The sequence below is a fragment of the Crotalus tigris genome, unplaced genomic scaffold, assembly GCF_016545835.1.
Source record: "Crotalus tigris isolate CLP2741 ecotype Arizona unplaced genomic scaffold, ASM1654583v1 scf7180000023617.9722795, whole genome shotgun sequence".
Taxonomy (NCBI): domain Eukaryota; kingdom Metazoa; phylum Chordata; class Lepidosauria; order Squamata; family Viperidae; genus Crotalus; species Crotalus tigris.
The window spans coordinates 6,441,829-6,453,891 of NW_024100081.1; the positions used below are offsets into that span (position 1 = coordinate 6,441,829).

The 12,063-nt window shown below is 37.8% G+C and overlaps 1 protein-coding gene across 5 annotated transcripts in view; it reads right to left on the reverse strand.

Moving 5' to 3' along the window:
- The window catches only part of SLC5A9 (solute carrier family 5 member 9), a 32,035-nt gene extending 20,942 nt beyond the window's left edge, over positions 1 to 11,093 (reverse strand). For 2 of the 5 annotated variants that reach the window (XR_005553768.1, XM_039319889.1), the window contains exons 1-3: positions 10,842 to 10,915; positions 8,592 to 8,794; positions 5,605 to 5,676 (exon numbers count right to left, since the gene is read on the reverse strand). Coding sequence is in view for 4 of the 5 variants with exons in the window: in XM_039319889.1 (XP_039175823.1) it covers positions 5,605 to 5,676; positions 8,592 to 8,794; positions 10,842 to 10,848 (282 nt within the window). In the remaining variant the exon portion in view is untranslated. The other 3 variants (XM_039319890.1, XM_039319892.1, XM_039319891.1) reach the window with 3 other exon arrangements.
- Between the last annotated feature and the right edge of the window lie 970 nt (positions 11,094 to 12,063).

A 12,063-nucleotide genomic window follows, 5' to 3' on the forward strand; every position in this document is an offset into this window, starting at 1 on the left:
GATCTATAGGAAAATTGTCAAATTTGTATAGCTTGTGTAAGGATCTTTTTTTTTTTTAATACACAATCTTGTTTGGTGATGGATTTTCTTTGTTCCTTTCTTTAACTGGTAAAATGCCCCAAACATTGGAAGCGGCATGGCATTTTTTCCAAGAGGGCTTGCTTTAATTATAGCATTTCCTGATTTGTTCCAGCATAAGAACCATCTCATCATTTCATTACATTTTAAAATGCTGGTGGATTCTCTGCCTGCTGCCTATAAGGAGTTTAAAGGCAAAGATAAATGTCCACTGAATTTGGCTTGTGCATAGCATTTAGTACTATTGATCTGTTGGGCTTGATTTATTCTATCTATTCCCAGCAGAACCTAGAAAGCAATTCTCGGACATTCTTATATATAATCCTAAAGATTCTATATAGTCTAAATCACTGGTCTCCAAACTTTCTCGGTTTATCAATGTCATCAATTAAGAAAAAAAAAAGAGAGAGAGAGCATGAATCCCAAATGCATGTGCTCTTATTTATTGATATATTACTTGCACGCACTATTGTATATATATTGATATACTGCATGTAGTGTAAAATATCCCCCAAATACATATATTTTATATATTCAGTTCACTATCAATACAACTTAATTTCCTACTTTTTAAAATATAAACATTAAATGGAAATAGAACATTCTAACATTTTCTTCCTGCATTCCTGGACCATGTATATAAATTTAATCAATCAATAAAATAAATAATTGTACACCCCACTTTGGAAACTATTGATCTAGACAGCTGAAATCAGTATGGAAATTTGTAATGTCAGTTCAAGCACCTATCATGGGCATTTAAAAATTGATTAGAGCCTTTCAAATGCTTCCTGGGTAGCACCCCTGGCCAAATAGAGATGACTTTCAAGATTTCCGTCAATAAGGCACCCCATTCATCAGATTTATAATTCAATTATTAAAACAATTTTGGGGGTATTTGAGAGAAGGGATGGGGATTAAAAAATGTCCACATGGTAGGCTTGATTCTATAATAGAAGCCCTATCCCTTTTACTATTTTGTAGCACACGTTAAAAAGAGATGAATCTTCAATCACATGGTCATGTCTACCATACTGAATTTCTTATCTCCTGCTAGCTATACATACTTTAAAACTGGTTGGCCTCCTAAATATAGAATATATAAAGTCTGGTGCTATCAAACATTTAACAATAATAAAGCATCATTAAATAACACTGGGACAAAGATGGCACAAATATATTGAAAGCAAACATGCTGAGTAATTATTTGGAAACAGAGACAGTAAAACTACCATTTTTCAAACAATCAACAGGCAAGTCACATGACTATTAAGGGAACATACTTTTCAAGTCACTGAAGATCTGAACAGGAAAAATTGGTCCTGCTCAAACCATTTGAGAATTTGACAAATCTGCATGAATGCAGGGTTTCAGTATTACCCAAAACCTAGGTCAGACCAAACCTCATAAGCCAGAGCTGCTCAGAGAGGGAAAAGAACTTGCTCTAAGCTTTTGCAGGATTAGTGCCCTCCTGCCTCCATTTCTGTATATAACTTTTGCCCTATTCAGCAATATCCCAAGAGACCCACCATGATGATTAGCTCCATAAACTTCTTGATGGACCCATAAGAATCAGGAACTTCTCAAGCCAAAATGTTTGTGGATCTGGAAGTGCTACAGTATCTGTTCAATGAAAATAGATCATTGGGCAAATATTTAATCAGGATGGTTGATGCTTCAGTTTGTTCTGCTGTGAAGACAATGCTTCCTTAACAAGTAATAAAGTGTCTAGTTTAAGGAGCAATACAGAAGCATGTCTCTTAATAGTATTGCCCCCAACAATCTGGGTCCTCATTTTTACTGACTTAGGAAGGATGGAAGATTGAGCCAACCTTGAGCCAATGAAAATTGAACTGCCAAACTACTGACAGCTGGCAGTCAGCCAGTGATGGAGCACCTGAAATTTCCAGAGGTAAGCTATTCCTCTTATTAATTGCTCTCACTGTCAGGAAATTTCTCTTCACTTCTAGATTGGATCTCTCTTTAATGGTATTCCACCCATTACTTCTTGTCCTGCCTATCGGGTGCTTTGCAGCATAGGTTGATCCTTTCTTCTCTATGGCAGCCTCTCAAGTACTGAAAGACTGTTATCATATTACCCCTAGTTCTTTTCTTTGTTAGACTCCAGTGTTTCTCAACCTTGACAATTTTAAGGCATGTGGACTTCAACTCCCAGAATTCCACAGCCAGCATTGAGAAACACAGGACTAGACAAGGTTGAGAAACACAGGACTAGACATACCTTGTTCCTGCAAAGTTCATCATATGTTTTAGCCTCCAGCTCCCTTATCATTGTCTCTGCACTCTTTCTAGAGTCTCAACATCTTTTTATATCATGGTGATCAAAACTGGATACAGTATTCCAAGTGTAATCTTACCAAAACAGTATAAAATGATACTAACCCTTCATGTGACCTTGACACTATCCCTCTGTTGATGCAGCCTAGGACTACATTGACTTTTTATTATATGTATGTATACATGCAGGATGGGATATAGGTGTCCATAGGGATGCAAGCATACATAGGGATTTAAAGCTACTTGAAGTTGCTTGGTATGACTGAGGTTGTTTTAAAATGAAAGTTCAGATATTTTGGACAAATGGATTATATGTTGATGCTTACAATGAATCTTGTAAGGATTATCTGTCCAGTCCTTTGTTCAAATGAAAAGAAATATGGCTGTCAGAGATTAATTTGCTTCTTAGAGGTATAGCATCTCATCAATCTTTCATAATGAATAGTTAGTTTTTTTCTTTTTAAGAATTAGAAACACAAAGCAACACTTGGTCTTCTTTAGGGCAGAGCTCAATTAGTTGGGAGAGGCTAAAAGTCAATATAGGGTCTTCACAAAAACAAATCAACATATCTCTTCTGGAACTCTATTCTCATGAAATTTGCCTTTTCCCTCAAGAAATTTAATCTAGCAAGGAAGTTGTTCGGCATAGCTGGCTTCCTGTCAGCCTTTTAAATTTGCCACAATATTACTGTAGATAAACGAGAGTTTAAATATCACTGGAGCATAAAGCACATCAAAACTTTATATATGTGTATACATGTAATTCTGTGTCTATTAAAGGCACGGGGAAAACATTGTCTAGAATTTTCAGTTAATGTAACCCAAAGTTGAAGTTCAAGGCATATTCAGCTTGCAGTTAAAAACTCAAAAGATCTACAGCATTGTATTTTTGAGGGAGGGTGAAAAAGATATTTATCCCACTGACACTTATTTCTCTGGGCCTTTAAATTACTGTTATATTACCTTTTTGAGCCAAAGAAAATGTGTCCTTCAAAAGGTTTATGCCTTTGCAGTGAATCATTTTAGAGATTTAAATCCAAGTGGTTTAGCACAGAAAGCTACAATCTTTATAAAGTTGCTCAATAAATAAAGAAGTTATTAGACAGTGGGAAAAATATATTTTTGACCTCATTTCAGGTAAGAGAACAGTAGCTCTTCTGAACCCGAGGGATGTTTATTTTTATTTTAAAAGAAAAATCTTGAAAATCTCCATTATTCCCTTGTGGCTTTACTAAGTTTCCCCTTATCCCCATTCTTTTTTCAAAGCTATGGTGATCATATTTTAAGAGCCAATAATTCTTTATAAATCCCAGGTGGCATTGTACATTCCTTTGTGTACAAATATGAAATTTAGCTATTTAAATCCTCAGTTGGCTGCCAGCAATATAATGCTACTTGAGATAAAGTTTTTCATTGTTTTCCTTGGTCTTACTGCATTTTAAATAGGCTACTTGAGTGACAATGGATTTGATTTCCCCCCTCTTCCCAGTCTGGACATTCCAGACTGCAACAAGGCTATGATTTGCAGAGTTGAATGTCACTTACTTGCATATATACTATAGCTACTAATATCTAAGTTACCTCTTTTTTTTACTTCTTCTTTTTAATTAGTGTAACATAGGGTTCCCCAAAGTAATTAGTGTAACATAGAGTTCCCTACCAAGCAGCACAGTGACCTACAGGTGAAGATGCTTGCCTCCCACTCGGTAGGTTGAGAATTCATTCCTAGGCAGCAGCAGATGTCTCTCTATCAGGGTGCAAAGAAAAACTATCTGCTGTGAACTCCACATAGGGATCAGGAAGGGCATCCAGTCAGTAAATGCTCAGCTCCATTCAGTTGCCCTGGCTCCACCCCAAATAAAGGGATTAAAGGGGCATAAAAATAGTGATTGATATTGATTCCCAAGGGTCAGTGGAATCATCTGAGGGGGTCAATAAATGTCTGGGAGGGTCAAAAGAGGGTCAGTTAATGTCTGGGTGATCGGCAAGTCATTTATAAATGATGGAAGGTTGATTGGGAGGGTGTCTCTGTAGAGCTCGATGCCAGGTGAGGTCGCTAGCAGCAAGATAGTACTACCCAGGGTTGGATAGTCAACCACTAGCGACAGCAGCTTTAAGTTGTCTCTGTGCATTGTTGCTGACCTTGTTTTTCTATTATTATTATCTGCAGTAGTCTTAGTTAAAGTTGTATTCATTAAATTATTTTCATATACTAGTAGGCTTTATTTAATGACAATTGGGACCAGCAACTCCTTCGCTAAGTGAAGCAGTGGGAAATGACTGTGACTGTACTTTGCTTTCTTCCACTCCATTCCACCACCCTTTGAAGTGTTCAGCCCAGAGAGTCAGCAGGCACACAATGGGGAATACATTTGGCTGTTTGCACAGTGTACTCAAGGCTGCCAGAGACACTACATTCCTTTCAGTGTGTATTGCAATATCCCCATGGTCATCTGATCGTGATTTCCACTGCTCCATCCTAACTTCCCGCAAGCAAAGTCAATGCAGAAGTCAGCTGGAAGTCAGAAGTTGGTCCCACTCCCCATGCTGTTTTGCCCACCTGTGTGTCATTCTATTTATCTCTTTAGGTAAGTAAAAATTGACTTATTAAATTTTGCTTGCCACTACAATTATTTTTCTGTTTAAGATACATACTCTTCTTAGATGATCTTGGAATCATACAATATTGGGAAAAATATGGTCAGCCTAAAATTTAATGTTTTTTTCTGGTCACATCAGATTCCGCTACCTTTCTCTCAAAGGATGACCCAAGAGAACACAGGGTTGTCTAGCTTATGTTAAAGACAGAATCTGAACTTTGAAAAAAAGGTAGTCTGTGAATCTGTTTGAGTTTGTTGTTCTGTTTTCTTTTAGGATTTACCTGTACTGACTGCCATTACTATTTAAATGCATAAAACAAAATTAAAACTATACTGGTAGTTATATGAAGGAAGACTGTTTTTTTTTTTTATCATGTCTCCACCTCTTGTGCTTAGAGTTAGAGCTGCCAAAGAGTCACTTTATTGGGGAGATAGAATGGAATGGAACGGAATAGAATCCAGGTTGTAAAAATCTAAATGACCATGAGGTCAGTTAACACTACTTTTCTGTGTCTCAACTGCCACATGATGGGCATCTAATTTTTTTTTTCGGGGAGGGGGGTAGCCTTAGAATCACAATTCTGATATTTTCAAAAATATGTAGAACTAATAAAGTATTTATACTCACAGGCCACCATGTCATGGATCTTCCAGCCAAGAAATAGCCTCCAATTGTTCCTCGACTGGCCCGAAAAGAAGACTAAAGAAAAAAAATACTGAAATAAGGAAAATACTGGCTTGGATTTTAAAAAAATTGAATGATATGACATTCACTGAAGCAGGAAGGAATTACAATTACTTTTATAAAAGGTTTGAAATCCTTTATGGACTTTTTGCTACAACATGGATAGAAATGAACTGGTGATTTTAGAATTTATTTATTAAAAATGTTTGCTTAAGTAAAGAAGGTGTCAGCTTTCCCAGATAAAGTAGATGAGAAACATGGCCAGATAATCTAATTCTACTTTATTGTATAGCTACATTAATAGGATCTTGCAAGTCTGAAAAGACGATGGTCATTTTTTCAGCCTAAGGGTCAATCCTGAGTCTCTTGCTCTGCTCACTATGCAGCTATGGGCTCTGCTCCCTCTTATCTGACTGTTCCCTGGACAGCATCTCTTTGCTCAGTTTTCCAAAGTTATTCCCATATACCATTACAGAAGGAAACTATATCATATATAATTTGGGTGGGTGAATACGATAATTATGTTTTTAACTGCTGCAAAGAAGATTGGAACTCATTTCCTTAGATATTTTTCTTTTGCTTTTTTCTTTTGCTATCTTTCACCTTTTTTGAATTCTTTTATACCTTCTTTTTTCCAACTTTTCCTTTGTTTCTGGAATTTTTAAAAAACCTTTATAAAATCTTCTTATAATAAAATTACTTCTAAAAAAGGAAGAAATATTTAACAAAATAAGAGATTTATTCCATTCCTTCTCTTTTTATATCCCCCAAAGTGTCTAGGTTGTGAGCCTCTCTGACCAAGGTGGTTGGCACTGGGGCTACATTTAAACATAGATGGGACAGCTCTGAGCTGAAGAAGCTTCTTGAATGAGAAGCAAAACATCTTCAAAGGAAAACAAGAAAGTCCAGTTGCCTTGTGAAAAAGCATCTTTCGGACAACTAGGACCTGGATGACAGAGAATCTCCATAGACATTTTAGGCACCAGTGGGTGGGGGTGAATCAAAAAGATCAAGATGGTGTATGAAACTATGGGATAAAAGCTCCACTGCTTTTTTATGTGCAACTACAACTGCATAGCTGTTTTGATCTCACTGTTGACTTCTCTGGCTAAGGTGATGTTCCACAAGTGTCACAAGTGAGATTTTTTTCTTTATCCTCCTTGGAGTTGGATTTTTTTACTTTTTAAAATCCCTGTTAAGTTTATTGTGGTACTAAAGACAAAAGGGATATAGATATTGAAAATAATGGGATGGGGGTATCATATGCAGCTTGGAGGCTTAACCCTTGCTGTATAATCACCTTCCTTCCCCAAAGAGACTTTTCAAAGGGTATTGGCAGTACAAGTAGAAACAAAGATAGAAAAATATTTCTGGATGAAATTCTCTACAAGGAAGAAGTGCAGAGAAATATATAGAACAGAATCATGTGTTTGTTTTACCTGCTCCACCTTTTTCCTTAAACTTTGATCTATTGATTTATTTATGAGTCTTTTATATAGTCTCAACTGTATGCAACACAAAGCAGGCATGCTTCAGTACCTAGTCCTTGCTATGGACACTGGCATTCAAGGTTTTATGCCAGAACACAGCGAACCTGAGAGCAATACTGTCTTCAAGACTGGCATACAATACATTCGTTATGTAAGGAATTAATAAATTCACTACTATAAGTTAGCATAGATGGATTGTGATTTAACCACTTCAAAGTTTGTATACTAAATGCAAAGTTAGAGAGAGAAGGTTTGCATTTATCAGATGCTGGATATGAAAGAGACAGATATGGCTGCTAATACTCTGAAGGCAGAAAGTTGGAGTGATGGATTCAGAAAAGGGCAAGGACAGTCTTTCAATGACAGAATATCTCATTTGTATGTAGAAGCCCTCAGGCTCAATTGCCCAGCATTTCCAGATAAGAGTTGATAACCCTTGCCCCAAAACCTTGGAGGCTATTGTTAGTCATTGTCAGCAATAGGCTAAATGAATTAATGGGCTGATTTGGTGTAAGGCAACTTTTACTGATCTCATCCAGGGCCAGCAACTGTTCTGAAACATATTGTTACTATTGTGATTGCTTGTATAAGGTTCTAGAGCAGTGGTGGCAAACCTATGGCATGCATGCCAGAGGTGGCACTCAGAGCCCTCTCTATGGGCATGGACACTCTCTCCCCAGCCCCGCCTTCCCCTGTGGCCCCCTCAACAGCAACCCCCCTGGAGGAGAGTTGCCCTAGGGCATGGCCCGTGTGGAGCAGCGCAGCCAAGGACATGGCAGTTGGGCAGCAGGGACAAGACTCTATCCTCATGTCCCATTGAATGTAGATGATGCTGTGGCCACCATGGTGCTGCAGGGCCACCTGGGCAATCTGCTGCAGTGGGCTATGGAGGCGGTGGGTGTGAGCAGGTGGGGTGGGGGCGGGCGGGGCGGAGCAGTTTTTGGATACTTGGTCTCTAAAAGGTTCACCATCACTGTTCTAGAGCAACATCAAGTGACATGTCGCAATGTATCATGACTTTTTTGCCATTGCCAGCAATGGGGTGGGTGTGGTTTTGCTATGATGCATCTGGCCCGCGGGCCAGCAGTTTGACACTCCTGTTCTAGAGGAACAGTGAAAATAAAGAACACTGTGGAGAATATTCAGCTATCTTTCATATCTGTGGTATCAGGAGAAAGGTGTATAAATTCACCTGTGAAACAAAACAGTTGTCTATGCAATAAATAACATAAATAAAAAACCTCCCTTTTGCAAAGAGAATGATTTCTTTCCAGCTAGGGTTTGTGTTAAGAAGGGAAAGTCATCAACCTTAATGCAGCTATCAGGCCCAAAAAACATCAGGAACAAGAAGCTGTGACTTTCTGCATAGTATTGTCCACCTAAAGGATACAGACAGACAGAGCTTCCCTTATTGCCAAAATGGCCATTTAGAGGACTTACCCATATTCCTACAGCTAGGACAAAGATGAAATAAATGACGACAACAACAATGTCAGGAACTCCAAACGCAAAAGTCTTTTCTTCAGACTTGTCATTGAGTGGCTTAGATGGGGCTGGTGTCTGGCTCATGATTGTCGAAAAGTGTTGGCTGTTGCCTCGACAGTTTAGACTGGACTTTGGCACGTTTTTCTTTATTACTTTCCCTTAATAAATATTAACAGATTTGAGAAAGCAAAAGTGTTAATGAAAGAACTAGGAAATCTATCCAAACATATCAGTTCTGGGCATTTGACAGCCTTCAGCTTTACTGAGCCCATGATACGGATCTGGGTTATGTTTCTGGTACTTCTGTAATGTGAGGATTAATTGTAGAATTTTTTTTAACAACTAAGAAAATTGCCCACAACTCTATCTTGCCTTATGTGATAATATGTTGGCATTTCTAATATGTTTTAGCAGTTGTACAACCTAAGTTTCTAAAGCAATGTTGGAGAAATTAACATTTGGAAATATTTAAATAGGGAATAATGAGGGGCTCAACCATGGAAGTAAATCCATTCAAAGCATGGTTCAATATTTGAAATGAACCAATAAATTAACCTGCTTCATTCAAGGAAATTAAGACATAATGTATTTTTTCTATTTTGCTCTTTCCAGACATCCCTTTTTACAGGGTTAGGATTATCCCACTAAAAACAATGAAGAAAAATTCCACAGTTTGTACTGGAAATGAAGATAGATAGAATGCTGACAAATGAATTATACTCAAATTCTGAAAAAAAACCCTGCCGACCATTCAAGATGATAGCTATGTAAGGGATTGTGAAGATCCTTTGTCACATACAGTGGCATGGTGATGTGTAACTAGTCAGATCCAAAACGGGAGACTTTGAAGGGGAAGGGTGCTCAGTGCATCTTTGGGCACCACCTTAAGCTTGTTTCTGGGTTCATACAGCAGCTGAACCAGCAACTCCCCCAAAACACTGCTTTGGATACAAATAGGTGCATATTCCTACAGTGGTGCAAATGAAGCATTTCTCTTCAAATCATTAAAACAGTTCCACTTCCCCCTCAGGCTTCTGCAATTATTTTGGCAGCTGTTCCCAAACAGCGGGCATGGTCACTTTGCTTTTCATTTATCCCAGCCTTCTTGAACTCACAAAGTTATATTGTCTCATTGAACTCAGTGGGATTTGATTTGTAGTGAATAAATATTAGAGGAGTAAGTTATAATGTACCCATCCTAATAAAACAATTTCAAGAAACCTTTTAGCAATGGTGCAACAAAAAGCCGTATGCATTAAGATAGCACCATCTTGTGGGTGTAAAGCAGAGAAAAGAAAGTTTAATATACAGCCAGAATTACTTTGCTTTGGTCAGTAAAACATTCATGTTTTTCTCTTGTATTCCTGTGTCCAGAATTAATGGCTATTGGAGATGTGTTGAGGATTTTTTCCATTTAATCTTTAACAATGTTCACAATAATAGAAGCACATTACCAGCTGTGGAAAAACTGGCAGTGAGGGAAGAGACAATCTACAAATTCAGCAAAAATAAATGCGAGTAAGCTGAAAATGATCTCATCCTGACAGCCTATGTAGCATCAAACTGGCTTATACCTGTCATTATTCAACTATCCACTTTTTTTAGTACAAGAAAAATAACCAAATGTTTAATCTTTTTCTCTCTCTCCCTCCCTCCTTCTCCCCCCCCCCAAACTATTAGATTTTTAGGAGAAAGATACAGTTTTTAGCCTCTTGATATCTGAATCAAAAACAAACATTCTGCAAAGTGTAATAAAAAAACAGTCAAGTTGGCAGCTGCCATAGTATGATTAAAACAACACATAAAATACAGGTGAAGTCACAGTTGCCATCTTGGTGTTTGGTGCTTACTGGTATCCTGAAGACAGTCCTGAATTTAATTTAATTCTAGAAATGACAGAAAAATTTAGAACACTATTTTTCTTTTGTGGTCTTCTCATTCTGCCCTTCCAAATGCATCATTAGAGATACAGAAGATTAACTGAGACCCATCTAACTCACCTTCATATTCTTTGTATAGTAGAAATGACCCTAAATCTTTGTATCATCCTACAAAGAATGCTATTAACTAAAGTATACTATAATCCTGGGACATTTGCAACTGACCCTTCCAGTTTGTTACAATGATAAAAACTTAAATACCATTCTTAAGCATAACAGAAACATGAGAACTGTATGCTTTCTTTAAGAAATTGAAAAATCCAACCTTTCATCCTGACACTTGCTTCATCATCATCATCACCACCACCACCACTACCATCATCATCACCATCTGTTCCTGACTAGCACAATACCTTGATCTCTTTTCCTTCCTTTGCTTGGATGTTTTCTTCTCAGTATTATGTCTGTCTTGCACCATCTCAGTTTTGGTTCATGACAAAGTGAAAGTAAGCAATAAGCTGGCCTGGGAATCCACCTTTACATTCCAGGTTATGCGCTCTCCTTCCTGGTACACCCTCCTTCTCTCAGCTGGGTTTCACAACTTGATACTTGGCTGAATGACATTTGCTTTGGCTTGCCTTATTTATCATACGGTGCTAACTTCTGTCAAAATCACCCACCCAGAAAAACTGGCCCTTGATCATTTCAGTCAGTGTGCTCCACCTAAGACTTTCAGCTTTGCCTGGTTGCATTTTATTTCAAAATAGTAAGAGAGCACCTTTAAAATGAAAACATTCAATTTAAATGTGATTCTAAATAAACAGGCAAAATAGTTGAGATTGTCTTAGAATTCAAAGCAAGTTTGAGACATTTGTATTCTGGGAGAGACAATTCTGAGAGTTGAAGTCCACGAGTCATAAAACAGCCAAGGTTGCCTACCCCTGCTCTAGTGCATGGGTGTCAAACTCGATCACATCACATTACGTATCCTGACGCATCACAATGTTTTTTACCTTTGCAGGGCTGGGGTGGGCGTGGACTGCTCGTGACACATCGGCCTGCAGTCCTCCAGTTTGACACCCCTGCTCTAGTGTAATACTTCAGAAATTGGTATTACAGTCAGCAAACAGCTGTTATTAGTAGAGTATAAATACAATACACACAGTTAAAAATGAAGTTACAAGCAGTATTGACTGCAGTATTCAGAAATATTGTTAAAGCAATGTAACATAATACAGAGTAGAAGGTGTACGTAAAGCCTGTTTCATAAAGCATGGAATAACATTCTATTTTCATCAGTGCTCTACAATATCTCCCAAGAGAAAGCGTACATTTCTGAACTAAAATGGAAATTCCCATACAAAATGTCTCTTAGGTATTCTCAGTGTTATGGAAAAACTGAATCAAGAGTTAAGATAGCCAAAAGAACATTTTTATAAGCAACTGAGACTCCGAGAAATCCTTGCCTGGCTCTACTGAAGCACTGCAATATACTTATCCTAATATGAATTGGGTTAGGGAGACACATTGGCAATTGTATTTGAACA